The 20,532-nt window shown below is 44.7% G+C and overlaps 1 protein-coding gene across 13 annotated transcripts in view; it reads left to right on the top strand.

The window, feature by feature from the left end:
• Positions 1-20,532, top strand: part of CACNA1C (calcium voltage-gated channel subunit alpha1 C) — a 662,670-nt gene that overhangs the window by 608,134 nt on the left and 34,004 nt on the right. For 7 of the 13 annotated variants that reach the window (XM_047867044.1, XM_047867043.1, XM_047867042.1 and 4 more), the window contains 7 exons: positions 3,497-3,625; positions 5,875-5,940; positions 7,732-7,823; positions 16,548-16,713; positions 17,310-17,437; positions 18,091-18,187; positions 20,004-20,106. In XM_047867044.1, coding sequence (XP_047723000.1) covers positions 3,497-3,625; positions 5,875-5,940; positions 7,732-7,823; positions 16,548-16,713; positions 17,310-17,437; positions 18,091-18,187; positions 20,004-20,106 — 781 coding nt within the window. Of the gene's footprint in view, positions 1-161; positions 195-3,496; positions 3,626-5,874; positions 5,941-7,731; positions 7,824-16,547; positions 16,714-17,309; positions 17,438-18,090; positions 18,188-20,003; positions 20,107-20,532 lie in introns of all 13 variants that reach the window. The other 6 variants (XM_047867040.1, XM_047867041.1, XM_047867046.1 and 3 more) reach the window with 1 other exon arrangement.

The raw sequence follows: 20,532 nt of genomic DNA, 5'->3' as shown, positions 1-20,532 counted from the left end.
ATGTCCCAGAACCTGCCCAGCCTATGCTTTGTATTTCTTTCACTTGTTTCCTTTTGCCCTCCCCTGCCACGGTGTTGCTCCTGTGTTAGCCGAGACCTAGAATACCAGGCATCTTCGTTGGAGACTCATTACAGCTTATCTCTATCTGCCTTTCTTTAAAGCCAGCTGAACATACCCAATGCTCTCCCTTTATGGTAAGACCGACCCTCCTGACCACGCTGTTAGCTTCTGTGACCCTCCTCTAACACCCCCACCATCACTCCCCACCCCGGTCCCCAGAGTCTCTCGGAGCCCAGCCTCGCTCCTGTTGCCGTTGCATGTAGCCACCATGTCGTGTCTGTCCTGCCCTCTCCTGCCTGGTCATGTGTGAGTTGTGAAGTGCTGTTTGTGTAATGGTGTTCTTTTCCCTCCCTGAGCTTTTCTTTGGGTGATAATTCACTGTGATCTTGACCATCTAATGAGCCACCGGGAGAGAATTGGACCCAAGGGCCATTTCCTGTTAAACATTCTGAGGACTCCACCGGCTGAGTCTCTAGCCTTAATCTGATGTGGGAAATTTGTGCAGGGCACCCATAAGCACCATGGTAAGGGCCTCCAGAGAAAAGAGGAAAGAGAAGGATAACAGAAAGTCAGATGATGACTTCCCACTAATCATCCAGTGTCTGTAACATCTGGCCTCCTGTGTGCTCAGTATTTAAGGCCACAGTAAAATGTGTAAGGTGGAATTTATTACTGACAGTGTGGCTGAATATCCAACCACTCCAACAAATATACCCATGAATTTTTCTAAATTGCTGAAGTTCATTAAAATTAGGCTATCCCCACTTTTCTACAGCAGGCTGCAAGCAGAAAAACGAACTCAGTAGTTTGGTTGGAACACTCCTGATGTAGGAGTCTATGATTCACTTTGCCTAAAGTGACAGATGCCACTGGGTGTGACCTTGAAGCCTCCTTGGAGCAACCTTCTCCAAAAAGCTGCCATCACATGTTTTAAAACTGAGCCAAGTGTGAGTTTTTAAAAGGACGAGTGAGTAGGTCAATTCCCTGAAAGTCAGCAGAATGGGGGCAAGATTGGGCCGGCCGGTGGTGTCTCCTAACACAACCCATCCCAGGCTGGCTGGAAGGCTGCCAGGGAAAGGCTGAGACTGGATGTTGTACCCTACTTCACAGAGGCAGCCACTGGGGTCTGCTTCTTCCCAGCAGTGTCATTTGGCTTCTTAGAGGACGTTTTTGTGTCTACATGGAAATGTGCTTCTCCTCCTTCTAGAGTGTTAGGAAACTATAGCTACTTGTGGGGACCGGGGAGGGTGGTGAACCCAACATGGAATTCAAACTGCAAGCTTGACTTTTATTTTTTAACTTATTGGATCCAGATGCCCCTGTAGCACCAGCTTCTCAAACTCTTGACACTCAGAGCTGAAGTTCCCCATGTAAGCTTGTTCTTTCTTCTTTTTTCTCCTTTCCCGAACATAGTGGAACTGACAGCTGAGTTATAAAACCCCAAGCCTCCTCTGCCTTCTCCTCTGGGGGAACACAACCTCCTTTTAAGGAGAGAAAATAGAATTTCAAGTAGATACATGGGTGATAGAAATGCGGAGATTAAGGGCATCAAAGACTTCAAAATACACAGGCAGGGTAGGGCCCAGGGGCAGGATGAGGAGTCCCATCCTGAGTCCTGCAGTAGCCCATGAGCAGGCCCCCAGATGCCCACAGGTCACCCTGCCTAAGGGGAACAGGCCCACTGACAGGATCTGAGGCAGCTGTGGTTTGAAAATAGAAGAAATAGTGTGACTCCTCCCCTGTCTGGAGAGGCAGACAACTAGGAGAGACCCTTCGGACATGGTTTCTGTGCAGCCTTCCCAGGGCAGAGTGAGGGTGTGCCAACACGTAAGCTGCTGCCTCTGAGGTTTTTGCCACCCTCGTGGGTCTCCCATGCTGAACAGGAGTAGTAGGATGGGTGGCCTCGGGAACCACCAGCCATGTCAGTGACAGCAGACCATGGGATTAGAACAAAGGGCATTTGTGCTAATAGGATTTTCAGGGGTGCAGACAAGGTGTGGATGTTGTCAGGATCTGGCCTGGAAAGGACTAAAAAGAAAGCAGAAAGGTGAATCAAGAATGCGGAGGGCAGACACAGATCCAATGACTGGAGACTCCTCCTCCCTTGAGGGAGGCACAGGACAGGAACAGTAACAGGAAGCCCAAAGGTCCATTCTCTCCTGGTGCTGACAGGGTTGGGTGAGCTGCACTAGCTCTGGGGAACAGGCAAGTGGCTCCCAAGGGGCTGCACCACTGGCTCTCTGGCCGGTGTGGGCAAGAGGGCCAGGGATCAGTCCATGTTGTTCTTAGGTCTGGAGGCAGAGTGTGACAGGGCAGCCTGTATTGCCCCTGAGCCCTGGGCAGGCACGTGCCCCAGCTCCAGGCCCCTCCAGGTCCAACAGGCTCACCCTGCTAGCCAGCAGACCCCCAGCAGCACCATATTCCTGCTTCCACTTGCCTTGGCCTGGATTCTGTCCTTCTTCACCTTCCCCTTGCCCTCAAGCTTCAGAACTCCCCTGAGGAGATGATCTGCCCTAAGCAGAACCCCTTGGTCCTCTCATATGGGGGCGTGGACTTTAGGGCTCACTTTGAGGGACTACCCCCCCACCTCACCCTGCCTGTGCTCCCCACCCCTTCTAGGGTCTCCTACAGCCTGGAGAGGGTTAGGGCCTCTTAGAAGCCCCAGGGCAGAGGGGAGTAGAACAGCTTCAGAGCCCAAGGGGAGGCAAGGGCTGGGAAACAGTCACCATCAGAGCACTGAGCACTGAGCAGCAACCCTATTCCTACCTTCCCTGTAGCCATGTGGGAAGAGGTAGCACAACAGGAGCTCTGGAACCCCGAGCTGCCAGGGCACAAGATCCTGCAGTGGGCAACGCACTCCAATCCTGTTTGCTGTCAGCCCACCCGGCCCACCAAGACCCCCAGTACAATCATTCGGGGTCTGGGATGGAGGCCATGACCTGACCCGCCCAACCACCTTGCACAGAGCCACATTCCGCTCCGGATGCACGTCCCCCAGCCAAGCCAGACAAGAAAGAGGCTGGGCTGCTTCCTCAGCATTCAGCAGAGGCAGGATGCACCCAAGACAGCTAGCTCTCAGCCTAGGAGATTTCAAAGCATATGGAAGTTCCTTATGGAATCTTCTGTTACTTCACCTAGGGGGTTAAGAATTAGGACTAAAGGGCAAAAGAGGAGAACAGATAGGGTTATGGGCTCAGGGGCCTAGGCACAACTTGGCTCTGCAGAGACCTCAGGCCTGAGTTGTCTACCTGGAAAAGGTGAGCAGCTGGCCTCCCATGTGTGACCCAGTGGAGAGAATCTAATGCAGCTAACCCTTCCCTGCCTGCCTCCACCCCAACCAGGGGCTGTGTTGCTCAGAGCAGGGCCCACCTCGTTCTTGCCCCTCCCCTCTTTGTTGCTGTGTTAACTACCACCTCCTATTGCCGATGGATTCCAGAACGCAGAGGAGAACTCCCGCATCTCCATCACCTTCTTCCGCCTCTTCCGGGTCATGCGACTGGTCAAGCTGCTAAGCCGTGGGGAGGGCATCCGGACCCTGCTGTGGACCTTCATCAAGTCTTTCCAGGTAGCCACCTCCACCCTAAGTGGGCTGCAAGGAGAAGAGCCTCTTCAGCTCCCCAAAGGTGGGGCTGCACGAGGGTCTCTGCCCATCTCCTCCTGGGCTCCCTGCGTGGGAGGCGAGGTGATGCTACACAGGAAAGAACACCCCTAGGGGTCCAGTGTGGGGCTCACACTGCTGCTCGCCAGCTCTGCCCTTGATTTCCTCCTGTCTATAATAAGGTCATTGGGCTGGATTTGTGGTTTTCAAAAGCAAGCTCTGGAGCCCCAGACTTCCCCAAAGTCAGAGCAGAGAAGGCTGGGAGCTAAGGGGGAGGCTGAGTGGTTCTGCTTTCTTCTCTCATCTATGTATTTTTCCACAAGAATTTACTGCACAAAGAGGTTTTATGGTGGAAAAAATTTGAAAAACATGGGCCCAGATGATCTGATAACCTCAATGGCCCTCCCACTTTTGGCATTTTTAGGATCTGGCCGTCACCTGCCTCCCAGTAGGCATTTCTGTGGCGTCTGCTGTCCATACCTGTTTGTGGACTTAGCCAAATTCTCCAGGACCCCAGTGTCACTCCACTCAAGGAGAAACGGTCCCCTCCCAGGGGCACAGGGTTGCCTAACTATAGGATCAATTCTCTTTTCTCAGCCTTTATTTTCCATCTGTGAAAGCAGAATAATGGTCGCCCCTGGCCAACGGGTTATGTAAGACTGAAGTTAAAGAGCAGCAGACTCTGTGAGGCCACTGGAATTTTTTGAGGATGACAGTGTAGGGCCCCTGCACGTGCTGCCATGCTTCCTTAGCCCAGCACCAAAGGCAGCTTCTCCCTGCCCATGGAAGCACCACTGTCAGTCTTCCCAGCACTGAAGGATTCCTTCCTTGTCCCATGCTATGGCCAGTCTGAGCCCAGGGATGGGCATGGGAGTGGATCCCTGATCTGAACGTGCCCGTAACAGAAGATGCAGTCAGAGGAAAGTGCTCTCCAGGCAGGTGCCTGCCTCACTTTGGAATTCTATCCCAAAGGCATAAATAAACACCCTTCCAGGCAGCCTCCTGCCCTAGGAATCATCATCCGAGATCCTTGACTGGATCAGCCTCGCTGCACTCCTCAGAGCCAACTGTCCACCCACCAGCCCCAGGCTGGCTCCCCACTTAATGATGGCCTGCAGCTGCCCTCCCTGCCACCCCCAGACCACCTCCCCCCAACCTGTGCCATGCCCTGCCCACTCCCTGGGAATCTGAGGGTTCCGGTGAAGCAGGACTGGTGGCTGGCCCTGTCGGTGGGTGCACCCCTAGGGTCCCACAGCTATGATGATTATACAGGCCATACACATTTCTCTGGGCAAGGAAAAAGCAACAGACAGGGCTGTGTGGCTTGAACGTGGATCAGGAGCTCTGACCTGACAGAAAAAGCATTCGTGTGATCTTGCAATGCCATCTAGTGGTGTGTGGGCACCTGGCAAGGCATTTCCCAGATTCTTGAAATCTCCTGGATTCCAGAGTCAGCCCTGAGCCCCAGGAGGCCTCTCCCACTCTCCCCGGGAGAAGCAGCAGAGACTCTGGAAAATGAAGTTGTCTGAGCTGCCAGGCAATAATACATTGAGTGAATAAAATATATGAGACCCAACAATGTGGAAGACATTACATTAAGCATTTTGTAAACCTTAAATCATTTAAACTCCACAAAACCCCTGAGAGGTAATTCTTCATTCTTCTCATTCTTCAGAAGAGGAAACTGAGGCTCTGAGAGGTTAAGTAATATAGCCCAGCTCCTATGGCTAGAAAGTGGTAGAAATAGGATTTGAACCCATGATCTTTCTTTTATTTAAGTTTTTCCTTAGTAATTGTTTTTATTACAACTAGTAGATCATCATGCTACGTAAAGGAAGGGTGTAACCTGCCTCCACCCCATGCCTCCCCAGGAAAACTTGGTGTGTATCTTCCATGGCTTTCTCCTTGCTGTATAGAGCCTAATTGGAGGACGTCTGCTCATTCTTGATAGTTTTTATTAAAGCAGTATCATACAATTTCCCTTACTCTGCAGCCTGATTTTCTCAGTACACTACACTCACTGCTTCTCAGGCAATTGAAACCAAGGGAAAATGGGAGGTCAATGCCATGGTTCAGACCTTCCCCCATACGCTGAACTTCTGTGGGGCCCTGGGAAATGCCACCTCCCAAAACCAGGCCACAGTGCCCCCTGGGAAGGGATCTGGCCAGCCATCTCCCTGCTGGTCTCATGCCCTGTATCCTGTGCTTCCTTCCAGGCTTTGCCCTATGTGGCCCTTCTGATAGTGATGCTGTTCTTCATCTACGCAGTGATCGGGATGCAGGTAGGACAGCTCTCCTGCTGCTCCTCTGCTTCTACTTTCTCTTCCCAGCTCCCAGCCCCACTTTCTGGACATCTCCTCCCTCCTACCTCCCTCTTGCTCCGACTGTCCCTCCCTCTGCTTCCACTTCTGAGACAAGAAAGTCACAAGAATTAGAACATCCTTTCAAATGGCAGCCTTATGGATAGGAGGATGAATGGCCAAGTGTGGTACACAACTTCTCTCTCCTGCACCCCAGGCCTGGCCTCTGCTCTCAGGTAGGGAAAAACACTCCAAGATTAACACCAGGGGCCTCTGTAGAGACAGCCCTTCCAAGAAACAACACTAAGGGTGTGTCAGACAGCACCCCTCCCTTTGCCCAGGTTTGCCGGCCTGAGAACTAGCCCCCAACCCCAGCATCATTACAGAGAAGCTCATGACTGAGAGGGAGGGAGAGAGGGAATGGAAGAGTGAAGGAACAAAGAAGGAGGAGGGAAGGAGGGAGTCAGGTGGGCAAGCTGTCCCCATCAAACACGCAGCAGTTTCAAGGGCCCCCTCACAGGTGCCCTCACATTCTGTGGCATTCTCCAGCTGGCCTCTCCTCAGGGATCCAGAGAGCTCCCACAGCCTAGCACTCACACTGGCAGGGAGCTTTTCCTCAGCAGCTCCCTAAGGAAGATTCTCCTACTTATTCTTTGCAGAAAGACCTCAAGTTTCCTAGGCCGAAATCTTTTGAGATGAGAAGAGCTACCTTAACCCTCACCAACGGTGGCAGCTTCTAGGATAGTCATATCTTTAAATGGACATAAAAATAAGGAGGCCTCTGGGGCGCCTGGGTGGCGCAGTCGGTTAAGCGTCCGACTTCAGCCAGGTCAAGATCTCGCGGTCCGTGAGTTCGAGCCCCGCGTCGGGCTCTGGGCTGATGGCTCGGAGCCTGGAGCCTGTTTCCGATTCTGTGTCTCCCTCTCTCTCTGCCCCTCCCCCGTTCATGCTCTGTCTCTCTCTGTCCCAAAAATAAATAAAAAATAAAAAATAAAAAAAAATAAGGAGGCCCCTAATTTCATGGATAAATTAAGCTTGCCCAAGTCCAGACTGCTCTGAAATCCAAGAACTGAATTTGGAAGAGTGTTTGGGCATCTGGGCTGAAATGGCAAAGAAAAGGAGGCCAGAAGCGTAAGTCTTGAGGGCCTAGCAGTGACTGTAATAAATACTACAGCACTAGACACTTGCAAGTGGCTGCAAGAAGATCCTAGGCATTCTCACCACACCAAAAAAAAAAAAAAAAAAAAAGTTACCTGTGTTAACTGTGTGAGATGATGGATGTGTTAATTATCTCGGTCTTGGTAACAATTCTACATTGCATTGTACATCAAATTACCACCACATTGTACATTTTAAATAGACACAATTATCTTTGTTAATTATTCCTCAATAAAGTTTTTTGAAAGAGAAAAAATATATATTCTCAAGAATCTGCAGCCAGAAGGAGGAGGGGAAGAAGACCAGTGAACCTTCTGTCCCTACACAAAGCAGGGTGCTGGTTGCAGCTTCCACCTGCTCTTAGCCCAGCTCCCAGTGGCCCACAGGAAGGCCCATGGGTACTTTTCCTCTTACACCTGCCCAGTGTGGTGGATGGAGATCAGGGGCTGGATAGGTCAGCAGGTGCCTGCCTCCATGAGGCCCTGCCAGATCATGTCAGGGGACTCAGCTCAGCTATGGGCTGGATTGACCCACAGTCAGCTGTGACCCCTAAAGAGTCCATTGAACAATGAGTGTCCACCATGCACTGACTTACTCTCCTCTCCCCCTGCTTAGGTGTTTGGGAAAATTGCCCTGAATGACACCACAGAGATCAACCGGAACAACAACTTTCAGACCTTCCCCCAAGCTGTGCTCCTTCTCTTCAGGTGAGTCTCTGAGGACAGATGCATACAAACACACCTACATGATGCAGCCCTACGGTCTGGATGCAGAATGAGAGGGAACTCTTCCAGGGGACTGTGCAGGGAGAGAAATCTGTTGTTTCATTGTTATTTGCAATACTTTCCACTGAGCTGCCCATTGGTCACTGGCTAGTAACCACCCAAAAGCACTAGGTCATCACAAGTCTAATACTGAAAGCACCGTGGTTTGGAAGCCAAACAGGCTTCAAGCCAAGATTGTGACACATTCGCTGTGTAAGACACCTAACTTCTCTGAGTCTCAGCTACCTTGCAAACAAGTACAGCTATACCAATGTCAGTGTCATTTGCTGTAGTGGGTTATTATGTCCTCATGCACTTAGTCTCCTCCTCATTTTAGCCAGCCATGAGCCTTCACCCCTCTTGGAAGGCCACCACCTCAGGCCTAGCTGGAGAAAAGAGTGTTCCTCAGCCTGCTCCTAAGTGAGTGAGGCTATGCTGCAACCTACTTCTTCCTCATCTGACTCCTAATGACCTCTTTGGTCCTTCTCAGTTTCCTGTTCCTCACAGCCTGGAACTCTGGGGCCCCTATCTAGACCAGGGCTGGCAGATGAGAATGATTTACCCCATCCCCTGGACCAGACGACTTCTAAAGTCCATTCCAGATCATATATTCTACATATTATGGCCCTGGGAGAGGCAGTGAGCTCTCTACCATTCCCTGGGGTCCCTTTCCAGAAGATCCAGAGATCTATCAGACAGCATCACTTTCACCAAGTTCTATCAAATCCTTTCCCCACACCCAAGCTCAAGTATCATTATTGCTCAAAATGTATTAAATCAAAACACTTAAGCCTGTGCCATATTTAAATATCAGAGCTGAACACAGATATAAGACTGAGCACATGGGTCTATCTCCCCTCCTGTCCTAAAGCCCTTGATGACAGAAGGTATTTCTTAAAAGAATAAACCCATAACAATACTAAGGTTGGGGGGGGACATGAAAGAGTGCTGTTACTGAACCAGGAATGTTGAGGAATTTCTAAATGGAAGAAATCAGATGGGGTTCAATTGACAAAGGAACAAGATCTGAAGAAAACACCTTCCCAACAATGTGTGGCCTGTGAAAAAAGTGAGAGCACTTCCTGGATCCACAGGTGCACAGCACAGGAGAGACCATGACCAGGCCAGCTCCTCAAGGACCTGTATTTGGAGAGCATTTGCTAATGCTCACAAGTTGAAAGCAGCAGCACTGAACATCACACCCCTGGGCTTTGAGGTCTGAAAAGTAGAACAGGTCCCCCCAAGGAACTCCACCCTCAGAGATGCTACCTTCCCACCTCACCTGACAGCACATCTTCTCTTTCTTCCATGATCTCCAAAGAGTCTCTCTAATGAAAATTTGATCCACAGAGTTGTGAACTGGGTTCTGAAGCACAAATAACAGTCAATAATAATACCAAAGTATTGGGGGGAAACTAGTATCAATAAAGAAAGGCACCATGCTCAATTAGCAGATGAATGAACACATGAGGAGGAAAAAGAATATATGAAGCTAAAAGATTTGAAAATAAATATAATTCATATCTTTAGAGAGATTGCAGAGCATATTACATCTGTTAAATTAAGAAGGAGGAGGAGGGGCGCCTGGGTGGCGCAGTCGGTTAAGCATCCGACTTCAGCCAGGTCACGATCTCGCGGTCCGGGAGTTCGAGCCCCGCGTCAGGCTCTGGGCTGATGGCTCAGAGCCTGGAGCCTGTTTCCGATTCTGTGTCTCCCTCTCTCTCTGCCCCTCCCCCGTTCATGCTCTGTCTCTCTCTGTCCCAAAAATAAATAAACGTTGAAAAAAAAAATTTAAAAAAAAAAAAGAAGGAGGAGGAGAAGTGTTTTTTTTTAAGTTCATTTATTTTGAGAGAGAGAGAGCAGGGGAGGGGCTGGGAGAGAGAGAGAAAGAGAATCCGAAGCAGGCTCTGTGCTGACAGCTCTGGGCTCAGTCCCACGAACTGTGAGATAATGACCTGAGCCAAAACCAAGAGTCAGATGCTTAAGTGACTGAGCCACCCAGGCACCCCAGAGAAGTCATTATTAATAAGAACAAATTAAAGAAAGAACTCAAAAAAACATACAGTTGTTGAAATATTCAGAAAATGGGCACAGCTAAAGAATGAGGTACTGAGCTGAAAGGTCAAACCAGGATTCTCTTAGTACACAGCCAAAGGGACAAAAAAACTGAAAATATAAAATAAAAATTAACACATGGAAGATAGAACTGAAAATCCCATCTTTCTCATACAAATTCAGCTAGAAAAGACAGAAGGAATGGAGAGAAGGAAATGAAGGAATGATCAAAGAAAATTTCATATAAAGATCTGAGCCTTCAGATTGAAATGGCCTACTAAATGCAGAATAAGTTTGTCAAAAAGTCCCTTAGACACATTATGATGAAGTTTTAGAATACCAAGAATAAAGAAAATATCCTTAAAGCCTCCTAAGAAAAAAAATACTTTCAAAAGTATTCCTGGTGGGACGCCTGGGTGGCTCAGTCGGTTAAGCGTCCGACTTCAGCTCAGGTCACGATCTCGCGGTCCGTGAGTTCGAGCCCCGCATCAGGCTCTGGGCTGATGGCTCAGAGCCTGGAGCCTGCTTCCGATTCTGTGTCTCCCTCTCTCTCTGCCCCTCCCCCGTTCATGCTCTGTCTCTCTCTGTCTCAAAAATAAATAAACATTAAAAAAAAATTTAAAAAAAAAAAGTATTCCTAGGAATGCAAGCTGGTGCCGCCACTCTGGAAAACAGTATGGAGGTTCCTCAAAAAACTAAAAATAGAACTACCCTACGACCCAGCAATTGCACTAGTAGGCATTTATCCATGGGATACAGGTGTGCTGTTTCCAAAGGACACATGCACCCCCATGTTTATAGCAGCGCTATCAACAATAGCCAAAATATGGAAAGAGCCCAAATGTCCATCGATGGATGAATGGATGAAGAAGATGTGGTATACACAATGGGGTATTATTTGTCAATCAAAAAGAATGAAATCTTGCCATTTGCAACTACGTGGATGGAACTAGACGGTATGCTAAGTGAAATTAGTCAGAGAAAGACAAAAATCATATGACTTCACTCATATGAGGACTTTAAGAGATAAAACAGATGAACATAAGGGAAGTGAAACAAAAATAATATAAAAACAGGGAGGGGACAAAACAGAAGAGACTCATAAATATGGAGAACAAACTGAGGGTTGCTGGAGGGGTAGTGGGAGGGGGGATGGGCTAAATGGGTAAGGGGCACTAAGGAATCTACTCCTGAAATCATTGTTGCACTATATGCTAATTAATTTGGGTGTAAATTTAAAAAAATAAAAAATAAAACAAGTTAAAATTGAAAAAATACCAATTTTCATTATACTTGGTATTAGCAAAAGTACATACTAGAAGACAAAGGAATAATGTATTCAATATTATGAAGAAAATGTACTTTTGGACCTAGACTCCTATAATGCAGCCTAATTAGCACTGTAACAAAGCAAAATAGATTCCAAAAGCATAAGAACCCAGAAAGTTTACTCCTTCCCATAAACCTTCTCTGAAACAACTACACAAGGATGCACTTCCACAGAATGAAAAATTAATCTAACAAATAGAATGAACAGAGTAATATTAGTAAAGAAGCCATGAAGTTTATAGTTATGAGTTATGAACAAAGAAATTATAAACCTTATATTAAATCTAAATAGTTGTTAAGGGAGGTATTAGTTATTAAAGAATTATTAATTTTTAAGTGTAATAATTATATTGTGGTTACATAAAGTTATCATTTTATTTTTTAGATGCATATTGAAATATTTAGGGTTGATATAATGATATTACATGAAGTTTGGGATTTGCTTTAAACTATTCCATCACAGAGATAAAAGGTGCCGTATAGGGAATATAGTCAGTGGTACTATACTAGTATTGTATGGTGACAGATGGTGGCTACACTTGCAGTGAGCAGAGCATATAGACTTGTTGAATCACTGCGCTGTGCACCTGAAACTAATGTTAACACTGTGTCAACTACTTCAATTTTTTTAAAAGGTGAGAATCCAAAATACAAAAGAATAAAATAAAATAATATAAAATAAAATATTCCAGCGAAAAGGGGAGAAGGGTAATTTGGGGGAGATATATGAAACACACACAGCAAAATATTGATGATTGTTAAGATTGGGTGATGGGTACCTGGGGTTTCTTTATAATTTCTACTTTTGTATATGGTTGAAAATTTTTGTAATAAATTTTTAAATAAGAAATAATAACTGTTAAGGGAAAATGTCCAAAACCTCAATAGCAATTTGCAAGTAAAAACCTTAAAATTATCTCAACAAAGTCAGAAGAATGAGGTGGTAGAAGAATAAGAAACATGAAAGTGTGCTGACATTCTTCTCTTGTTGTAGAAAGGAAAAGATGCTATTCAACCCTATGCACAGCCAGGGGAAAGTGTGTAAATATATATGTTAAGGGGCGCCTGGGTGGCGCAGTCGGTTAAGCATCCGACTTCAGCCAGGTCACGATCTCGCGGTCCGTGAGTTCGAGCCCCGCGTCAGGCTCTGGGCTGATGGCTCAGAGCCTGGAGCCTGTTTCCGATTCTGTGTCTCCCTCTCTCTCTGCCCCTCCCCTGTTCATGCTCTCTCTCTCTCTGTCCCAAAAATATATTAAAAACATTAAGAAAAATATATATATATATGTTAAATATTTGAAGGTCAACCATTAGAAAAACAGAAATGGAAATGTGTACATTCCAAATCACTAGAGGGGGCAAAAATCAGCAAGTAAAACCTTAGCAATTCCACAAAAGGAAGGAAAGGCAAAGGAAGGAAGGAGGAAGGAAGGTGGGAAGGAAGGAAGGAAGGAGAGAGAAGGGAGGGAAAGAAAATTAGAAAAGAAAACAAGATGGCAGGAATAAAAGCAAAGATTAATAATCACTAAAAATTAAATTTAAGATAGATACTCTAATGTTGGTTTTAAGAAATCTAACTGTAGCCTGTTTGTAATATAGTAAAATAAAATGATTTAAAGAAAATAAAAATAAAGAATGGAAAAAGAACAATGCTTTAAAAAATAGATGTAGTAATTACAGTATCAGAAGAAATAAAATTCCAAATGAAAGGCACTAAATAAGACAAAGAGGGATATTTGATATAGATAGAAGGTATAATCCACCAGATTACATAATAATCACAAAACTACATGAGCCTAACAATATAATTTGGAAATATATCAATGAGACTAATAGAATAATAAGGAAAAAATGAACACTCACATACACACATACACAGAAATACACACAATGGGAGATATGCCAAAAATGACAGATCAAATAGAACAAAATAAAAGAAAGGGTAAAGAATATCTAAAAACACAATTGATAGGGACACCTGGGTGATTCAGTTGGTTGTCCAACTTCAGCCACTCATAGTTTGTGAGTTCGAGCCCCACATCAGGCTCACTTCTGTCAGCACAGAGTCTGCTTAGGATCCTCTCCCCTTCTCTCTACCCCTCCCCCACTTGTGCAGGCATGCACACACATGCTCTCTCTATCTCAAAAATAAATATTTAATTTTTAATTAATTAATTAAAATTCAAAAAACACACAACTGACAAATTTAATGTAATAAATTTGTACTCAATAAATTGCAAAAAAAAAGTTATTTTTAAGCACCCAGAAACATTCACAAAAATTAGCCAAGATTTAAGTCACAAAGAAAAATTCAATAAATTGTAAAACTTCCCCCAACTCCAAAACAGCAAAAATTATAAATTAACCACAAAATCAGTAGTCCCTCCAAAATCTATTCATGTAAATGTTTTGAGTCACTGATCTAAATAACTCAAAGCTGAAGCTTACATACTTCTTAGAAATGAAAAGTGAGAGCAGTACATCTTAAATTTATAAGACGTATCAATCAATACCAAAGAAAATTTCAAAGCCAAAATTTTATTTTACAAATTTATAATAACCAAAACAATGGATGGAAAAAGAATAGCAAAATAACCCCTAAATATGAAATAACTCACTTATTAAAATAAAAGCAGAAATTAATAAAATATGAAACAAAAATATTTATCAATAGACCCTAAAACTAAGTCTTTGAAAATACCAGTGAATAGACAAAACTTCATCAAATCTAATTTTTTTAAAAAGACACATCAAGAATAAGAAAAGAAATACAATTATAGATATGCAAGAGATTTTCAGAATGATAAAATATGAACAAATTTATGTCAAATACTTGAAAATCCAGTAGGCACTTTTATATAGGAAAATATAAATCACAAAATTATCTTAAGAGGAAATTTTGTTTAATTAGTCACAATAGAAATTGAAAAGGTAGTCAAAGTTTTAGTCCTCAAAAAGTCCCAAGATCCAGTATTTTTATGTGTGATGTCTACCAAAATATCAAAGAATAGATCATCCCTATGTTACATAAACTTTTCAGGAACAGAAAAAGGTAGAAACACCTCCTCAGTCATTCCATTTAGTCATTCCATAAGGCTAAATAAGGCTACTACCTTATGTATTAAGAAAGGGGAAAAAAGCAAGAAGTATAAATATGAAAACGTGTAGACATAACTGTCATTGTTGGCAAACAACAGTCTTTTTTTTTTTCAACGTTTATTTATTTTTGGGACAGAGAGAGAGCTTGAACGGGGGAGGGGCAGAGAGAGAGGGAGACACAGAATCGGAAACAGGCTCCAGGCTCCGAGCCATCAGCCCAGAGCCTGATGCGGGGCTCGAACTCCCGGACCGCGAGATCGCGACCTGGCTGAAGTCGGACGCTTAACAGACTGCACCACCCAGGCGCCCCAACAGTCTAATCCAGGTAGAAAAAACAAGCAAATCAACTCAAAAACCTTATAACAATTAATAGAATCAGTAAAGTGGAAGATTAACAAAAGAAAACAATCACTTTCCTGTACTGGAAATTATTAGTTTGGTCAGCCTACTTTAACAAAATATGAAATGAGTGGCTTAAACAACAGACATTTCTTTCTCACACATCTGGAAGCTAGAAGTCTGAGATCAAGGTCCCAGTCAATTCAGTTCCTGGTGTGAGCCCTCTTCCTGGCCTACAGACAGCCACCTTATTGCTGTGTGCTCATATGATGAAAAAAATGGAAAGCTCAAGTCTCTCCTTCTGTTATTAAAAAGACACTAATTTTATCATGGGGGACCCAGCATTATGACCTGATCCAAATCTTATCTCCTGAGGCCTCACCTGCAAATTAATTGAGGTTTAAGGCTTCAACACATGAATTCGGTGGGGGACACATTCAGTCTACACCAGGTAATTAGCAAATATAAGAGAAAAGAGCACATACTATCACTTTTCCTAGTCAACATTATACTGCAAGTTTTATCCAATGCAATAAGAAAAATAAAAAGTAAGAATTGCAGAAGAAACAAAATTAAATGCCAAAAAATCGATTGCCAAACTCAACAACAGTTTTAAAATGGGCAAAAGTCTTGAATAGACATTTCTCCAAATATCCAAAGAAGATATATAAATGGCCAATGAGCATGTGAAAAGATGTTCAACATCACTAATCATAAGGGAAATATAAATCAGAACTACAGTGAGATACTACCTCATATTCATTAGGATACCTACTATAAAACAAAACAAAACAGAAAACAACAAGTGTTGGCAAGGATGTGGAGAAATCGGAACCCTTGTGCCCTGTTGGTGAGAAAGAAAAAGGCATAGCCATTGTGTAAAACAGTATGACGATGACTCAAAAAATTAAAAATAAAATTACCATATGAATCCTTGCACAATGTATAGGTAAATCAAATCATCATGAAGTACACTTTAAATATCTTACAACTTTGGGGACACCTGGGTGGCTCCATCTGTTAAGCATCCAACTCTTGGTTTCAGCTCAGGTCGTGATTTCAGAGTTTGTGAGATGGAGTCCCACATGGGGCTCTGCACTGATAGCACAGAGCCTGATTGGGATTCTCTCTTTCCTTCTCCTTCTGCCCCTCCCCAATGTGTGCCTGTGCTCTCTCTCTCTCTCTCTCTCTCTCACACACACACACACACACACAAAATAAACATTCAAAAAAAGAAAATAAATACCTTACAATTTTATTTGTCAATTATACCTCAGCAAAACTGAAAACGAGTTGGCAAGTCCACAGAGCAATGGCATTTGTCCTGCACTGACGACCAGAGCATAGATTGGACAAACCTTTGGAGAACCAGGAATACCTAGTGAAAGTGAAGACGACCCTAACTTCCATTTTCTAAGCAGATATCCAAGGCATGGACCTGCATTTTGATTGCAGTCTTCTTTATAATAGCAAAAAAGAAAAGAAAAACCTTAAGCAGGACAATGGGGTTTTTTTAATGGTATATACATAGAGTATACTCCTATATGGTAGTTATGTTGAATGAACTAGAACTAAATGGATAAATCTTAACATGAATTGCAAAAAAAGAGGGACTTTTCAGAAAAGGCAGTTTGTCACCATTTATATATAGTTTTAAAACATTCAAAACAATGATATATATTTTTGTATCTGATAGTGACTGTATCAAACCATTCAGGGAATGATAAACACCAAATTAAATTCAGTAGTTCCCTCTGGGCAGGGAGGATGGCACAAGGGGTAAGAGAAAGATCCAGAGATATGAGATGGGCCCCATGGGTGGTAGACTCTCTCACCGCTCTCCCCTAGGTGTGCCACAGGGGAGGCATGGCAAGACATCATGCTGGCCTGCATGCCAGGGAAGAAGTGTGCCCCCGAGTCAGAGCCCAGCAACAGCACGGAAGGGGAAACGCCCTGTGGCAGCAGTTTTGCCGTCTTCTACTTCATCAGCTTCTACATGCTCTGTGCCTTCCTGGTAAGCCAAGGTGGGGCTGAACAGCCATGGGTATGAGTGTGCAGTTCAAGGCAGCCCAGGCCCTCTATCTACCTTTGCAGCTTGCAGTCTGAGCAACTCCATCAGAGGAACTAGCTTGCAGAGACTGAGTTAGGAGGAATGTCCAACCATCAGACAAGGACACAAAGCCCTGGGCCAGAGTGAGCCCAACTAGCATCTTTCTTGTCCATTCTTGGCTCTTGTGATGGTGTCATTGTACTAGAGGACAGAGGGGATGTGTGTGGAGGCCTAGAGGCAACCTGTATGTTTTCGACACTTTGATGCAGAGTGCAGGAAGGGTGGTGGATAAAGCTGCCCTCTGTCCTTGGCAGCGCTACCCAGCAATTGTGTATGAGAGAAACTGTCCAGCCCACATGTGGGGTTCATCCAACCCTGCTCTGATGCAAGCAAATTCATACCCAAGAGACCCAAGTTCCAGGGACTGGTGTTTTAAATGGTGAATATAGCTGGTCTTTAGAAACATGGGCTTCTGCCACACATGGCACCAGCTGGCAAAGAGGATTCAACTGTGCAGGAGGTCCTCTTGTAGAAACTCATCATATCTCTGTCCTCGGCAGATCATCAACCTCTTTGTAGCTGTCATCATGGACAACTTTGACTACCTGACAAGAGACTGGTCAATCCTTGGTCCCCATCATCTGGATGAATTTAAAAGAATCTGGGCAGAGTATGATCCTGAAGCTAAGTAAGTTCCCAGAGAGAAAGACTGATTCCCAAAACCCAGAGAACATTATGTGACCACACCTATAGAAGAGGTTCAGAACAGTTTAGCATTGGGTAGATCGACTGGAAACACTGAACTGCACCAGACCCCAGGGCCAAAGGTCAAAAGGACCAGTGATACGCCAGGCATCTTTGGCTAAGTCAGGAACATGTCTGCTATTTTCAGTTGGACAGAAGGATGGGGGATCCTAGTGTCAGGAATAACTAGTAAGTATTCAAGTTAAAATATTTAGTCAAGTAGATCTCACTCCATTCTTGCTTCAGGTTCAAAGATACACTCATAGGTCCATCACATTCGGTTGACACTCAATAAATGCCTTTTGGTCAGATGGTTAGATTGCAGCAACAAGTATCTGTAAGAATCTCATTGTACTCCTGAAAGTCTCTTCCACCTTAAGCAAAGCACTGGTGGAAAATTGTTCATTAAAAGCACTGGTGGAAAAGTGTTCATTAAAATGTATATATTGGTTTTGGAGTTTTACCATGCAATTCTGCAATTCTGCACCAAGTTTGACAAACAGAACAATAGCTTTGGAGAGCCCAGACTGAGTCCTGGGCTACTAGTCGAAACCACGACTCTTGACTGATCTTTGACTCCTCTCCTTCCTCTTTTAGGGGTCGTATCAAACACCTAGATGTGGTGACCCTGCTCCGGCGGATTCAGCCCCCACTGGGTTTTGGGAAGCTGTGCCCTCACCGCGTGGCTTGCAAAGTAAGAGATGACCTGAGTTCAAAGGAGAAAAAGAAAAAATATGGAAGGGAAAAGGCCTATTTGTCTTGTGACCTTGGTCAGACCTTGATCCTTACAGGGATTGAAGACAATATTTTATGTGCCTAAAGAAATGAGCATGGACCAGATTATATTTTGAGGTTCCTACCAACAATCAGTCCTCAGACACCATAAAGGAAAGATGAAATGGATGCCTCATGACCCAACCAGCCACATGCCCAGTCCCATCAAGCTGCACCACCTAGGCATCCTAGAAGACTTCCAGCCAAGAACAGATGGATTAGGGGTTCTCTTCCTGGGATCAGGGGGCTATTAGAGTGTCTATGTATCAGCCTCAGGGACCTGTAAATCTCTAAAATTGTGTGCAAAATCACTGAAACACTCACAAATTGTACCAGGGAGAGGATCCATCATGTTCGTATTTCTAAGTGAGTCCATGACGCCATAAAAGTAAAAACAAGCATCCTAGTCTCTTTAGACCTAACTGTTGCTCATGTGGCCCTCACATGACCCTGAGAGTGAGCGCCCCCTTCAATTGTGTGTCCAGGCACCTCCCTTACCTCATTATAATCCCAACCAGGTAGCCCCACAAATACTGAAGGGTATTGTTTCCACTCTCTCCCCTCTTCTTTCAATCCCCATTTCCACCACTTTGTACTCCTTATTGGAATAACAATGAGCTGAAAAGGGTTAGGGAAAGTGAGATCAGAGAGCTGTACAGAAGAGGCTCAAATAGAAAAATTTAACTCTGTGGATAAACCATTCATGGAAAATGGAGAACTGAATTATGCTCTGTTTTACTCATTTTTTTCTCACTTGCATCTCCACCTTGTTCCAAAAAAGATGTTAGAAGATTTCCAAGGGTATAGAAGATAAGACCAAAAAAAAAGAGCACAAATTAAATGTAAAGCCAAAGCACAATGGACAAAAAAGCAGGGACAAATGTGGCCTGCACAAGGTGACAGTGTGTCTTTGTGCCTTCCAGACTGCCTGGGTGTTGAGCTTCCCCACGGCCAGTCCACAATTCACACTGTCCTTGAGAGTCAAGAAGATCCAGTCACTCAGGAAAATTATAAACCTTTTTGGCACTATGGTTAATGGGACACCATACGATCTAACGAATAAGATCTTTGACCACATCTTGAGAGCAGATGCCAGAATGGTGCTCTTTCTCATAATTACTCTGGTGTGTGCTGAGGGCCGCACACCAGGGCACAATGCAATAGCAGCTATTTTGGGTGGTGAGAATGGAGGGAAAAGGGCAATCTGATCCAATCCAGTCAACAAGCTTTTAATTCAGCTTGATGCAGAGGTATATTTTTCAATATACAGAAAAGAAGATACACTACACCTCCTGCATGCAAACCTGCCATTACTGTGTCTCTTGTCAAGGCTTTGGATGAATGCTGCTGGCAGGTGGGCTCCTGGCAAATGCCTGGCATGCAGCTGTTCTTCATTGCCAGTAGAAAGCACACCCATATGCCTGAGCAGACATTTGAGCAGAGGAGGGGGTTGTGTGGGCTTACCATCCTTTTGTGGAGGCAAGTGTCTAATAAGGACAATTTCCATTCTTCCTTCACTCTGTGTGGTAGGGTGAAAGTACTTACGGCAGAGCTGAGATTCTCCCCCGAACAGATTTTGAATACATTTTAGTGACCCATGCCTCAACCCCCACCTGCTCCCAACACACACACAAGTTTCAAGGCTCCCTCCTGGCATTCTCCTGCCATGGTGGTTCTGTAGGTCCTTGGAGAACTGTTTGCTGTAATCACCAGCTTTGCCTCCCTTTCTCCTCCAGCGCCTGGTCTCCATGAACATGCCTCTGAACAGTGATGGGACTGTCATGTTCAATGCCACCCTGTTTGCCCTAGTCCGGACAGCCCTGCGGATCAAAACAGAAGGTAAGGGTCATCAAAGGGCCACTGGGAGAGCCATTCAGAAGGTCTAACAGGTTAACAAAAGAGAAAACCAATAGGCTATAAAGTGCTCCCAGGATCTTCCCATCCTGTGTATCAGAGCAGCGGCTCAGTGATAACCTTCACATGCTGAAGAGGCCTGGCCTGCTCATGTTTCCTTTGCTCCTTGAATGGCCTTTTGGCCTCTAGCCTATTTATTTTGAACCCTAGCTTTCCATCAATTTCTATGAATGATTCTGGGTGATATCTTGAAGTCATAGCTTATACTTCAAAAGCAGAAGGTGATGAGTGTTACCTGAAGCAGGACTAAGCCCCATCTAAATGAAATTTTACTGACTGTGTGGATCTCTCAAATGTTTACCTTTCTTTTTAAATTAGAAGTGTCAGGAAGGGGTCATATTGGCAAATGGT

Source organism: Prionailurus viverrinus, chromosome B4 (assembly GCF_022837055.1).
Source record: "Prionailurus viverrinus isolate Anna chromosome B4, UM_Priviv_1.0, whole genome shotgun sequence".
NCBI lineage: Eukaryota > Metazoa > Chordata > Mammalia > Carnivora > Felidae > Prionailurus > Prionailurus viverrinus.
Note: the sequence above shows the minus strand (reverse complement) of the source record. Positions and strands in the feature narration are given on the sequence as shown.